Below are 14,423 nucleotides of genomic sequence, written 5' to 3' on the forward strand. Positions count from 1 at the left end.
TATGCAAAAATTACTGAATAATAATGAAAAATACCAAAAATTAATTAAAAAACCCAAAGCTTAATTAAAATACTAAAAATAATTAAAATTTTCAATTAATTATATAATTAGCAATAGATATTTTTAAACTATAATTAATAGTAATTATAATTTAAGTTATAAATAGTAGAAAGTTATATTTAATTACCAAAAAATTACATTTAAATAGTTTTAGCTAAGAAATTAGCAATATTTCTAAAAATATGATAGTTTTAAAAAGTTACTATATTTTTAAATAAATACAATAATTTAATAATTACAATATTTTAATAATTAATAATAAAAACTAATAAATCATTTATAACTTAACCTAACCCGATTAGATTTATAAATTTGCAGGCACAACCAACTATTTTCTTTTGAGTTAGGTCTAGTTAAGAAATGCACTATGCCCACACATTATCCGAGATAATCAGATCCGAAGTCTAATTGGGTATCAAACTTTTGGACTCTAATGATGGCTTTAACGGATAGGACCCAAGCTAAACAACCCCTAATAGGCTCAACTTGGAAGTTATATGCATATATGGTAAATATTATTATATAATATTTAAATAACAAATTTTATATTAATATATATAGAAATGTTATATATATTTTTTATACTAGGCTAGAAATAAATAAAAATTTTAATTTGTAAAAAATCATAGTTTTTTAATTAATATGAGCCTCTTTATCAATAGAAAATGTGCATGCCTGAGCCCGAGCCCAGCCTGACCATCGGGCTTAGATCTTGAGCTCGAGCCCAACCCTTATATAAGGCCTGAAGCTCGATATGTACACAAAATATCTTATTTTAAGTATATTTTTATAAACTAATATTATATTAATTTAGTAATAATTTAATAAATTAGTAAACTACTTTATAATTCTTAATAGTAAATTGATATTTATTAATAATTTAAAAAGCATATAAGGCCTGAAGCCCGTGCCGGTCTAGCATGACCCGGTTTACACCTCTATTTGAACCCACCCAATACTGGGGACAGGGTGGGAAAATTCGAGGACTTCCCATCCTTGATGAGGAGTGGGGTGCCTTGCCCAGAAACCTGCCTGACACTAGGGATGGGGCGAGGATGGGATAGAGTGTATTTGACTATGGGGTAGGGATAGAGATGGGGTAGAGTGCTTTTGTAATTATTTTTATTTATTTAAAGTTAATCAAAGTTTCATTTAAAAATAATAAAAATAATAAGAGATTTTAAAATTACTACATATTATTTAATAGAAACTAAAATTATTAAATGTTTCATATTTTCCCGTGCATCGCATGGGTCCCCGCTAGTTTGTAAAATGATAATCTAGTAACATACATGGTTCCTTGAACATTTTAAATTTTAAAAAGTTATGGTGAGTTTTAGGCAATTAAAAAAATGTGAAAGATTGGCACATTTTTCAATGTAATCATTTTGCATAATGTTTTCAACTAAAACTGGGCTTGGGCCATTCAGCTTTGTTTGAAATTCATTAAACGTTGCTGGTTGTAGCGGTTTCCTCCTTTCAGAAATGGTTAAACCATAAATTTGTTTTGAATGCTTTTGAGTGACGCTAAGTTCTAAAAACAATGAAATCAAAATCAACCATTTGTCACTATAATGAACAAAGGCACCTGAAAGCTACCATATATAATTTTGCTTGTTGGGCTAATTTATTGCACAAGGAATTCTGGGGACTAGATTACATTGGACAGTCAGGGTAACCAGAAACAAAGGTCTGTCAACTATAATTTGCCGCATCGCATCAACAAAAAAACACTTTTTTTTGGGTCAATTTTGCATTGGAACAAAGCTTTATATTTAGAGAAATAAGCATTGCCTTTATTTGAAAATTGAAATTATATTCCCAGAGATTCTCATCAATCCATCAACACTAGAGAATGATCCCATATTAAGTACGGGCAATTATAGCATCATTTAATTTGAAATTAATTATTTAATTATAAAAAATAAAATTAGAAAAATTAATATGGGTTTTACATCTTATAATTAAGAAAATCACTATTAATCTATGTTGTTGCTAATATGACTTACGATATTAAATAAGGTCTTATTTATAATCAGTACACTACTTTAATTGATATTTACTATTTATTTTGAGTTTTTTTAATGTGGTTTTTTTGATAAATAGCCACATTTGTACCACTTCAAAGTGGATTGAAAGTGGAATTAACAACTTTTGAGATAATCTTTTCTAAAAAATTTGGAGTGCCACATGTCTGAATGGGAATGGAGAATGTGTTTGAATAAACCATTTCTATATTTGAAAGTTAAATTAACCACTTTTAATCTCGATTGGACTTTTTATGCGGCGTGTTATGCATTCTTCTAGGAGATGCATCATCTGCCAAATTAATCAACAGCAAACCTTACTTAATATTCCTTTTATTTCTTTTCAAAACCAAATGCAAATGGGTTCAGGTTTATAGTGAAAAATAAGAAAAAATCAAGTGGGTAAGTTGATACAGAACAGCAAGACAAACATTCTAAATGGTAACAGAATATTCTGATAAATTACGTCGGGATGCTACATGCAAACACTATTCAAAAATTGAAAAAGGGCAATGCTTCCATTTTCGATGTGCATGAATGTGACTAAAGGCCCTCGAAGTACCTAATATGGTCTTCAAACGTCTCCTCATGACGGATTTTTGCCACAGTTCCATCTTCTTGCACCTACAAATACACATCCTTTATTCCTTAGTTTCAATGAATTACTTGTGATAATTGATGGTGAACAAGTCATCCCCATCTCTCATGCCTCATTCATGAAGCAAGAGAATATCATGGAGGTAACCATGGATCATTAACAAGTGATTTCAGAAAGACGAAGACTGATGACCAATCCAATGCATAAAATTGACACAGACGAAGTTAAAAAAGCAATCTATATTCAAAAATCCATATGCTCAAAAACAAATGGGAGAAAAAATGATTAAGCTAGTGTCTTGCTTTTACGCATCATTTAGATTGAAAGTTGAATTAATGGATGATTCATGTACAAACCAATTTGGATGAACCAGGAATCTTTACACATGGGCCAAAAACATCCCACTGTTCCCGACATGTAGGGGTGCAAACCTGGCTACCCAATTTAAAGTTTTCCTACTGCATCGGGGCCCTCAAGCCGAGCTCTTTCAAAATTCAACAAAATCTCAAGTCAAATCCACCTAAGTTGCACCCCCACCCACATACCTTCTCCTCATCTGCTAAGTTTCTTCTCTTTTGGGTCCCTATTTTTGTTGTTATTATTTAATTTTCTGGAACTTCAAAAGCATACTATACAGTAAGTCAAAAGAGAGCCCAATGTATGGTAGAGCATGGACTATGGAGTTATCATGGACAGGGATAATAAACAATTGCCTAAATATGGTGGATTGGCTATATCACTCTATTGATGAAAATGAGTAAGCAGAACCTGCAGAGATCCCTATGTAGATGGATATAAATGTTTGAAGGACTTCTTCATTCACTCTAAATAAAGTTTAATAATTAGGGAATCATTTCCAGCCCAGCCGACCCCAGCCCAAATATTTCCAGGCTGGGGCCTAGGTTGTTTCTAGGCCCAGCCTGGGCCCAGGGCCCCAGGCCTGCATCATGCCGAGAAATTTCAAGGCTGGGCCTAGGCCCTATATATATACATACGTTTTATTTTCTTTTGTATATTTAATACATATTATCATATGGCTCATAAAATATATACTATAAACAATAACTTATAAAAAAACATATATTATATACAATATTTTATATTTATAAAATAAAATATGAATTTATATACAAATAAGTGTTGCAACTTGCAAAAACACCCCACCATGCTTGATAAAGATTTGCAAGTGGACACATGTCCACAACATACAAGTTCAAAGCTTGGTTTCCATGGTTCTCTATTGTTAAATAGATGGATGCAAAGCTTCCATTCCCATAATTAATTGATGTGGGACTTTAATGTTAAGACTGTTAGCCTATCAGTTAAAATGAACAAGTTAACACTCAAGGTTCCACATGGATGAATCAAGGGAATGGAAGCTTTGCATTCATCTATTTAACAATAGGCAAACATATTATTTAATGTCACAGGCCCAATGCCTGCCCTGGCCCGAGCTCATACAGACCTGGGCCTAAGGTTATATTTCAGGACCAGAATTTGGGCTGGGCCCAGTCTCAGGCTACAGCCCTTATTGTAGTTGCTAAACCCAGCCTGGCCCGGCTCATGATCACCCCTACTAATAATTCCATGAAAAGGGATGTAGAAATTAGAGAAAATGAAAAATCATACCCAATACTCAGGTGGCCGCATCTTGAGATTGTATGTTGATGCCATGCTCATGCAATACGCTCCTGCATCATGAACCACCAAGCCAGTTCCCTGAAAAATAAAAGCTTCTAGTGAGAAAGAAATGAAGGATCATTGTTTGTAAAAATACAAGAAAGAATGCCTAAATGCCACCTTAGCTGGAGTGGGAAGTTCCCTATCCTTCCCCAGGAAATCTGCTGATTCACAAACAGGGCCCACCACATCGAATGTGGAGATCTCTGCATCAGGTGGTGGGGGTGAAACCAACTCTATGTGCTATAAGCAGTCACAGTTCACAATCAAGATTAGTCTAAAAAAAAACCAGTCACATAGAAAGCATCAATACCATATAAACCAATAAAAATGGATCTTACATGGATGCAAAATTTGCAGACAGAATACAAATCTCAAAGAAAGACAAGGAAAAACCTTTTTTTCTTCCTGATTCATTGCTTCTTCAGTAATTATCAAACAGTGCTACAAAAGGCCCACCATGGCAAGGGCAGAAACAGAAAGGCCTTGTTGCATATCTAATTACTTCACACAAAAAGCAGCAATAGACAATTGGCTGCATCCTGATTTCTCTAGGACAGTTTTGCCCATCCAAAATAGTAATATAATTATTCATTCTCATCAAGATATTTGCTCCATAGTTTTCAAGACGCCAAGGCGAGGCTATGCGACATAATTTTCATAAGAAAAGTAAAAACTTCATGTTAAAGTATAGAAAATCAACATATTCATGAGAAGAAAAAGAAGAAAGAAAAGAAAATTTGAAAGATATAAGGGCTGAAGAAAAGAAAAGGTGGAAGAAGAAGAAATTAGTATATAAAAATACAAAATTAGTAATTCATCAAAAAAATACAAAATTAGTAAAGAAAAATAAGAAAATGTGTTGATTGGACAACATTTTATGTTCTTTCTTACTTATTGATTCAGGTTTTGAAGTCTTTGAGGGTTCAATACAGCATTTAACAATGCTTGTGTTGATTAAACCCTAACAAATAAGCAAATAACAAAAAGAAATTAGTATATAAACACACAAAATGAATATTTTAGTTTAAAAATGACTATTTTATAATTATAACCTCAGAAAATTAAGAATATAAAAGTTTGTTATAACACGCTATAAAAAACTTCTTGGCGATTAGGCAAGGCGAGACTCCAAGGGTGCCCTGTCGCCTTGGGATCCCCTTGACAGCTATGATTTGCCCTTTAGTAAAATACCACATGAAATACTACCTTATTTATTAATATATAAATCGATTTTTGTTGTAAATTTGTGTCATCTCTTCAAAGTCTGAACTCCACCCTTTCTCTACACCTTTTTATAGCAGAATATGACGAGTGTATAAATTTTCAGCTAACAAGAAAATATTATGAGACAGTTCTAGCTAATTCATGAACTGCTAGAATTAGGGTCCATTACTTGGTGTAATGGTAAAATCTCAGGCTGGTAAGCTTGAGAATGTGGGTTTCAAGTCTTAGGACGGCCACTTTGTGTGAAAGAATTCTAATAGTTAGGACCATAACCAATCTACCCTTCCCCAAACCCCAGATAGTTAGGGGCTTAGGACCAACATTGGGTAATGGTCCTTATGAAGTGCCAGATTTTAGTTCTCCAGTTTGTTATTTGAAGCCTTCAGTTAAATGATGTGATCAAAGTAAAGATCAGTTTGTTATATGATAGGATAGTGGTAATGTTGAACAGTAAACAAAAGGTAGATAAGAAGCTGCTTGCACATGGATAACTTACTTGATAAGCACCATAGAGACTAGGTCGGATGAGCTCAGCCATACTTCCATCAATCACAATAAAATTTTTCGTTCCATTTGTTTTGACTCCAGTGACACGGTTAACCAAACAGCATGTATTGGCTACAAGTGACCTCCCAGGTTCAATAATTAGATTAAGGTCTCGAGAAAGAACCAACTCCCTGACCTGCAAACCAACATAATAAATAAAATAGAATCATCATATGTAGCCCTTCTCAAATACAAAGTAGAAGTCAAACATGGGCCTGTATCTTCAGGGACCCAATAACTCCCCTCCTCCTGGGATATCTTATTCTTCATTTTCTTTGAAGAATAATTAATGCTACATTCCAATACACCTACATTATTCAATGTGAAATCTAGGATTTATTTTCTGCAAGAAAGATTCATGTTGTTATACTACCTCACTGCTCTTGCTGTGGAGTCTCCATGGAGATTCCTTGTTGGATCTCACACATGTAGGTTATGAGGAAACTTATTGGGATGGATTGATGGAGGAAGGGAGACAACTATTGCCTTTTTACTTCTGCACGTTGGATAAATAATAACTAGATTATATATATCAACCATTGTCAATGCACTCCATTGGAATGTCTGTTAGTAAAGTGATTACTATATGCATACAAGTGTCCAACCAAATAGCTGCATATTTAATGCATGAATAAATCATGTATATCTCAATGAGCTACATGTATAGAACAAGAAGTGTCCTCACAGTGTTGATGAGATCCATGGGTGTTGGAAGGACAGCACCAGTACGATGATAATCTATTCCTAGACCACCACCAATGTTCAAATATTGAATTTCAAATCCTTGGGCTCGGATTTGGTCAATGAAGTTAACCATAAGGACTGCAGCATCTCTGAATATGTCAACCTGAAAAGAATATGAAAGAGTATAAACACCTAGCAGAAACAAGAAAGAAAGAAAGAAAGAAAGAAAGAAAAAGCATAGAGGTTGACATTGAAAAGGGGAAAAAAAGAAAATTAATCTACACAAGTGTGTCAGTTAAGGGGCCATTGCTTGGTGTAACAGTAAAACCTTGAGCTGGAAAGCATGAGAATGCAGGTTCAAGTCTGAGAGTAGCCTCTTTGTATCCCCAGAAAAATGTCAGCGATTAGGCCTGTAGACCCCAGAGCTGGGACCAAATTTGGGTAATAACCTTTTTTTTTTCTAACAAGCATGCCAATGTGCAGATTAATTTTGTGACCACTACTCAAGTAACCAGCTTTAATTGTAGTTTTTCTGAAGTTACATTGGTCATCCAATGATTCAATTTCATAATTAAAAGATGCCCAGAAAAATCCAAGGAATAAAAGGCGCAGGAAGAAACATATGGCTTATTGTGGAATATTCTTGGATCAGTGAAATATCTTCTCTGAATAATTCGACTAGTTAAGTGATGCCCATGTAGAAAGGGACATTGACCTCATCTTGGTGAGGTTGGAACATCAAATGTTAGCTAAATATGCATGCAAGAGGGTTTCTATGGACTCTGTATTCAGAAGGTGGCCACTGATCATTCATTATGCTCCATTAGGTAGCCAATGGTGGCCATTGAGTGCAAAACCAAAACTCAACATGTTATGAACAGTGTTTTAAGAGGTGTGGGAGGCATACGCCTGGAGGCGCACTTCCAGGCAAGGCACTCACAAAATGCCCCAAAGCGTATGCCAGAGGCGCTGACATGCTTTTTTCCTGAGGCAGAGGTGTACGTCTCATGTGCCTCATGCACACCTCATATAAAAAGACTGAAAAAAAAAAGAAAAAGAAAAAGAAAAGAAAGGAAAGGAAAGGAAAAGAAAAGAAAAGAAAAGAAAGGGAGGGGAAAGAAAAAGAAAGAAAGAGGAGAAAAAAGAAAGGAAAGGGAAAGAAAAAGAAAGAAAGAGGAGAAAAAAGAAAGGGAAGAAAATAAAGAAAAAATGAGATCCCCCTTCCTCTTCTTCCTCCTCCCCTTCCTCTTCCTTCTTCCTCCCCTTCCTCTTCCTTCTTCCTCTTGACCCCCCTCCTCTTAAGGAGGCTTACACCTCCTTGTGTTTAGGAGGCTTACACCTCTTACGTTCTAAACTACACCTCATGCCTTTAGGTAGTGGAACACCTCAGGTCACATCTCCATGTTTTAAAACATTGGTTATGAATTTGGTAATTCAAGCATATAGTCAAGATTAATATTACACAAAATAAAAGATAAACCAAAATCCAAATAATGGCATCTAGAAAGATTTATTGGCCTATCAATGCAATCCATGTATAGGGGATTGTACATATACATTACACTCCGACAAAAACTGATACACAAAAACAACCATTTGCCTATAGAACCCAATCCATGTTGATGTTATACACATGCATTTTGGTAAAACATTAATTGTCATAGAAAGATGGTATCCAACCCCAAGCAATCGTAACACTAGTGATGTTTTGCTCAGATTAAGGTCAGATTTCAAACTTTCTTGTTAGTGTATTCAACACTGAAATGATTTCACCTTGTAGATAGGCAATCAACCTGGGAAGTGACAAGATAAGTCATTGCAACATTTTAAATTTCAGGAAGAGAAATAGAACCAGTACCAGATTTACTTGTTTTAACTTGACACCAAAGAACTGCATTTGTGCTAAGTTATAAAAAATATATAAAATACATGTATGAAGCAATGTTTTTGAAACTGGACCGCACCAGCTGTTTGAACTAGGAGAACTGGGAATTGGAAATGGGCCCTTTCCAGACTGATGACTGGAAACAGTATCTACTGAAAAGTATTTAGTTAATAGGTACCTTGGTTATGGTAGATCCAAGGTGGCAATGGACCCCTACAAGCTTCAGTTCATTAGGATGTGCCTTCACAGCATCAAGAAACCATTGCAGCTTCTCGTTTCTAATACCAAACTTGGAATTCTTGTTCCCAGTGGCAACATAAGGATGGACCTACAAAAATTGTAGCAATAAATAAAGAAATGCTATATAGAACAATTAATAAAACAGTGATATACTTAGAGTCTTAGACAAGACCTTTCACCCTGGTCTAGAAAGATGTGATCATAATTGAACAACAAACCAAGTCCTTTAGAAATTGAATTTAACATTCAATAAAGTCTTTATAAGAAATTTCTCAAAATCTAAGGGAATCATATTCTCATATAAGCACATGCAACATGGCCTTCTTTGTTTGCAAGTTATTGTGTCATTTTGTACTTTATGTCCATATATCAAGCAAACTTTGACATAGACATATTCAAAGTTTGGAAAGTCACCATGTCAAAAACCATAGTTTTCAAGGCGCCAAGGTGAGGCTAGGCGATGGGGGGGCACGTAGTCGCCCAGTCGCCTAGGCGATGGATTTTTTATGTAGAAAACATAGATCCTAGGGTAGTTCCCTAGGTACCAAAACCATATTTCCTTAATAATTATTCATAATTTTCATAAGAAAAGTATAGAGTTCATGTTGAAGTATAGAAAATCAACATATTAATGAGAAGAAAAAGAAGGAAAAGAACATTCAAAAAATATAAGGGCTGAACCCTTAATTTTGTTATAGGAAAAGAAGAAAAAAAGCAGTAGTAGAAAATGTGTTGATTAGACAAAATTTTAAGTTCTTCCTTACTTATTGGTTCAGGTTTTAAAGTCATTGAGGGTTCAATACAGCATTTAGCAATGTTTGTATTGATTACACCCTAACAAATAAGAAAATAATAAAAAGAAATTAGTATATAAACACACAAAATGAATATTTTAGTTTAATAGTGCCTACTTTATAATTATAATGTCAAAAAAATAGAGAATAAAGAAGTATTTTATAATACATAGTACAAAACTGCTTGGCGATTAGGCGAGGTGAGCCTCAAAGGGTGCCTTGTTGCCTACGCGTCACTTTGACAACTATGTCAAAAACCATGCATACTTGTCAATGCCCTTGTCACACAGCTTTTAAATTTAAGTTGGGCATGGTCCTGTATAAGTTGAACCAAGTGAAAAAGGTTTGCAATTAACAAAATATAAAATCAGACTTTTATTAACTGCTAATTGTGGGAGTGGATTATTAGTTATTGGTTGTGTTAGTTAAGCTTTCTTACATAGTTACATTTCTTCCATTTCAAGAAATGGAGTTTACATTTCTTCCATTTCAAGAAATGGAGTTACGCATAAAGTCTCCTCCACAACAATTTTTGCATATACATAATCTTCAAAACATGTCCCCAGTCATTTACAAGAACAGAGATAAAGTAACAAAAGAAATCTAATGTCCCTTTTCTGAGACATAATGAACACCTATCGACAGGTTCACACATTTACGTAGGTGCAAAGAACAGCCAACAGTTTCCTGATTCAATGGAAAAACAAGGGGCAAATAAGGCACAACTATTTTGAGGGAACATATCACAATGCTGTAAAATAGAAAAGGATTTGGATAGTCTTGGCTAGTCAAGCAAATATGCAAACATTTTTGTACATATTATTCTTTGCTCATAATTAATGAAAGTTTGCATCTGTTATCAATCAAAATAATATAAAATAAAATCTGGTGTCCCTTTGAATTGGTCAATTGGTGAATTGTGAATTTGTAACTCTTAAATTCGAGTTGAGTGATTTGAATTTTTCAAGTAAAAAAAGGGAAAAAATGGTTAAGGTTTTTACAATAAAAGTGGAAGAGAATTAGGTTATCATCTAGGCAATTTCTATGATACCAGAAATATATGATACCTGAAAAATTTAACCAATCAGAAACCCATGTGTATTTCAAGTGTCAGTCGATTGGTTACCAATTGAATGATGCCATTTAATTGGTTATCATTTTTTAGCTATGATACCTTTTCCGTATCATAGTTGGACAATATCATCTATTGCCCACTTCTCCAAGATCTGACATCCAATTTGGTGCTAATGGCATATCACAAAGATCATATTGTCTAGGCAGCCCAGTGCACAAGGCTCCCCCCAATGTGGGGTCTGGGGAGGGAAAAATATATGCAGCCTTCCCCCTGCACATATAGAGAGGCTGTTTCCCAGATTTGAACCCTGGTCACCCAGATCACAATGAAGCAACCCAACCATTGCGCCAAGGCCCGCCCTCACAAAGATCAAATTGTCTGATTGCATCAAATACTACCATAATCACTTGACAGTTGACACAATTCTGAGTCCCTACCTTTACTATATTTGAGAATGATCCTTAATTTAGAACCCATATGGTTATATGTTTAATGATGGCAGCTGGCAATAAAACTTTTGCCAAACTCTTATGGTCATGGATCCTAATGATGGTTATAAGTAAAATGATGAAGTACCCCCCAGACTACATGAATATAGTCACAAGAAATGAACTTTTTTTGAAACCTTGCATTTCAGATTATTGTATTATACCCTGTTTCTATTTGCATGTTATTTTCTGATGACACTAATGAATAATTAAATGCAAAATTAAGCTTATGAACAAATGCCTTAGAAACAAGAGGTTATAAAATAAGTTAAATTGAGATTGAATATATGATATGTAAATTCAACAATAATAGGAGTCCATATCAGGGTAGATTGGAGATCAAGAAACAACTCAACGTGACCTTTTCCAGCACCTTTGGTCGATAATTCATAACAAGAAGGATATCACCCATAGAAATAGAGCATGATGGAAAAATGTAGTGGATGTGTCTGTACTGCCAAGACCCTGAAGTGTATTGGAACCAACCTGCAATTACTCTAGAATCACCTTCCACCATGCCTGATCAATTTTCATTCTTCCTCTATTCTTGCTAAGTTCTTCACTTACCAATTTCAAAAACAAGAACAGAGGGTTTCATTTCAAAGTAAGACTTTACACAATACATGATACACAAATATACAATTTAATAGACACCAAGGAAACCTTTATATATATATATATATATATATGTGTGTGTGTGTGTGTGTGTGTGTATATAACCCATAAATATATGATCTTAGATATGCACATGTATTGACACATACATAATTAATATTTGAATCCTTGTTTACCAAATAAATACTACATACAGAATGATAGAAATATATATATTTAAATAACTAATAAAAAACAATTATTATTGAAAGAACAATTGCCTCTTTAGCTTCCATTTTAGGGAACTTTAAAGGGCTTCAATACCCAAACTTTTGTAATGAACTAATGATGCAACTCATCATCTTTGATTCATAGGGGGGAGGTCTATATTTGATGAATATGAACTGAAAGCATGCTGCCTTCTTGCATGAAGGTTCTTTGCCTTTTTTCTTCTTTTAATAAAATGTTACCTTAATTTTCAAACAAAGAACAAACAATAAAACAGAGCACCTAAAAATAATTACTAGTTGTCACACAAAATCTTATAGTTACTATACCTGAGGATCTACATCTGGATTGATCCGGAGTAGAACATTGACCCTCTTCCCAGCTTTTCTTGCCGCTAACACAATATTGTCCAAGTCAAATTCACTATCAACATTAACAAAAACTTCTTCTCGGGCAGCTAGCTCAAGGTCATCCAAGATCTTTCCATTTCCATTAAATACACACCTAATCTTCAAAATATTAGTGTAAGAGAACAAACCTAGTGGAGTATTGCATCCAAACACATATACAATTGCATTAAAAAAATGACAGCATAATGAAACCATGGATGGAAAAAAACCAGACCTCCCAATAAATATCACTGACATGACATAATGAATTCTTAAAAACCAAAGTATTAATGAAAGAATGTAAATAACATAAACAATAGAATATTTCAAAAGATACAACCATTGGACTAGAAAAGAAGTGAAACATTTGTTTACTCTAGGCTTCTTACAGTTGATGCAAAGCTAAAGACATTTTGGACACCCAATTAAAATTTCTCTGCATTTGTACAATCAACCATATCAATCGCTGTGATAATTAAACTGATGCAAGTTGATAATTTTTGAAGCGCCGGGGAAAGATCAAAAAAGGACATGGGTGCTTAGCTATTGAGAAATGATCAAAGGACTCAACAATCCTTTGTAGAGTGGAATTGCAGAACAGAACTGGTGCAGGTTTTAAGTTGAGTCAAATAAAATAACTAGTTTTGCAGAACGGAACTGATGCAAGTACATGTCATAACCTTCCATTTGCAGACATTAACTAAGGGTAATCTTCTTCATTGCTGCATGCTGAGAGGGATAGGAGTTTGGGGTCAAGTTGTGGGCCGATAATAGCCCTTTCTTGAAATGTTACATAACAAAGTTCAAAAAACTAGGCTGGGCATAGAACCGGAAGGGGGGAGGTTCAAGAGTCAGATGTTCAACCACAGTAAACCGTGATGACATGGCATATGCATGTCGGTCACATAAATACTATATGTAATATATTTTACAAATAACATCATACTTCGTGGTGGATAGATTGCTAATTCCTCAGTTTTTAAAGCAAATGACTAGGGTCACCAGCAGTTCAATAACTTGGGGAATGAAAAAACAATGCCGTGGTATTGGTGAAGCAACTAATATCAACCTTATCACAGTCAGACCTCGTGCAATATTGCCCTCAAAATGGCTCTAAAGCTATTCTAAATTATTTAGACTGGCGCAGAAAATTATGAGAACGGAAGTGCTTGGTGTCAGCGCACCGAAGTCCATAAAAATTGGCGTACATTTAAATAGCACCAACTATAATGCAGTTTACCGAAGTAGCCCCTTATTTCTCCTGCAAAACTAGAACTCTATAAAATAGGAAAAGATTCTTTTAAGCTCCAATTTTCCTAAAGAAGAGAAGGAAAAATAGGATTTTCCTGCCAAAACAGAACCAGAACTACTTTTGTTTCCATCCTTCTGTAAATTACCTTCTGGGATCAAAACCTGCACGAAGTGCCAACCTCAGCTCGTTCCCGCTAACAAGCACCGCACCACAACCCAACTGTCTTAAATGTTGAAGAATTTTCAGGTTATTGTTGGCCTTGATTGCATATCCTATAATCGATTTCAACCCCTCCAGAGCCTCCCGATAAGCTTCGAAGTTTCGCGTGATTTGGGGCTTGCTGTAGAGGTAAAAAGGTCTTTTCTCCAAAGAGTCTATAACGTCTTGTACTTTAGTTCCCTCGCAGTAGAGAAATCCGTTGTCAGATTTACTGAAGCAATGCTGGAACTTCTTCGCCGGTACGTCGGCACTGACGGTCGTGGGCTTTTCAGACAGAAGTGCCTTTAGTTTTAGGACCCGTGAAGAGGGCTTGAAGGTTAGTGAAGGTGTGGAGATTACCGGGTTCGAAGTATACCTTAGGGTTTTTGAGAAGGAAGGAGAGTGACTGACGAAGTGAGCAGTCGCCATTGTCCGACAGGCGAACTTCACGGGTAAAA

The 14,423-nt window shown here is 34.9% G+C and overlaps 1 protein-coding gene across 1 annotated transcript; it reads right to left on the reverse strand.

The window, feature by feature from the left end:
• Positions 1–2,404: 2,404 nt before the first annotated feature.
• LOC148877119 (diaminopimelate decarboxylase 2, chloroplastic-like) lies at positions 2,405–14,394 on the reverse strand. Its single transcript, XM_088981795.1, has 8 exons — positions 13,913–14,394; positions 12,456–12,630; positions 8,886–9,035; positions 6,824–6,985; positions 6,089–6,274; positions 4,486–4,608; positions 4,315–4,404; positions 2,405–2,711 (listed from the first exon to the last, which is right to left on the reverse strand). The coding sequence occupies exons 1-8, from the start codon at positions 14,392–14,394 to the stop codon at positions 2,631–2,633; spliced, it is 1,449 nt and encodes a 482-aa protein (XP_088837921.1). The 3' UTR covers positions 2,405–2,630.
• Between the last annotated feature and the right edge of the window lie 29 nt (positions 14,395–14,423).

Source organism: Nelumbo lutea, chromosome 1, assembly GCF_056320005.1.
Source record: "Nelumbo lutea isolate HS-2025 chromosome 1, American lotus-T2T, whole genome shotgun sequence".
NCBI lineage: Eukaryota > Viridiplantae > Streptophyta > Magnoliopsida > Proteales > Nelumbonaceae > Nelumbo > Nelumbo lutea.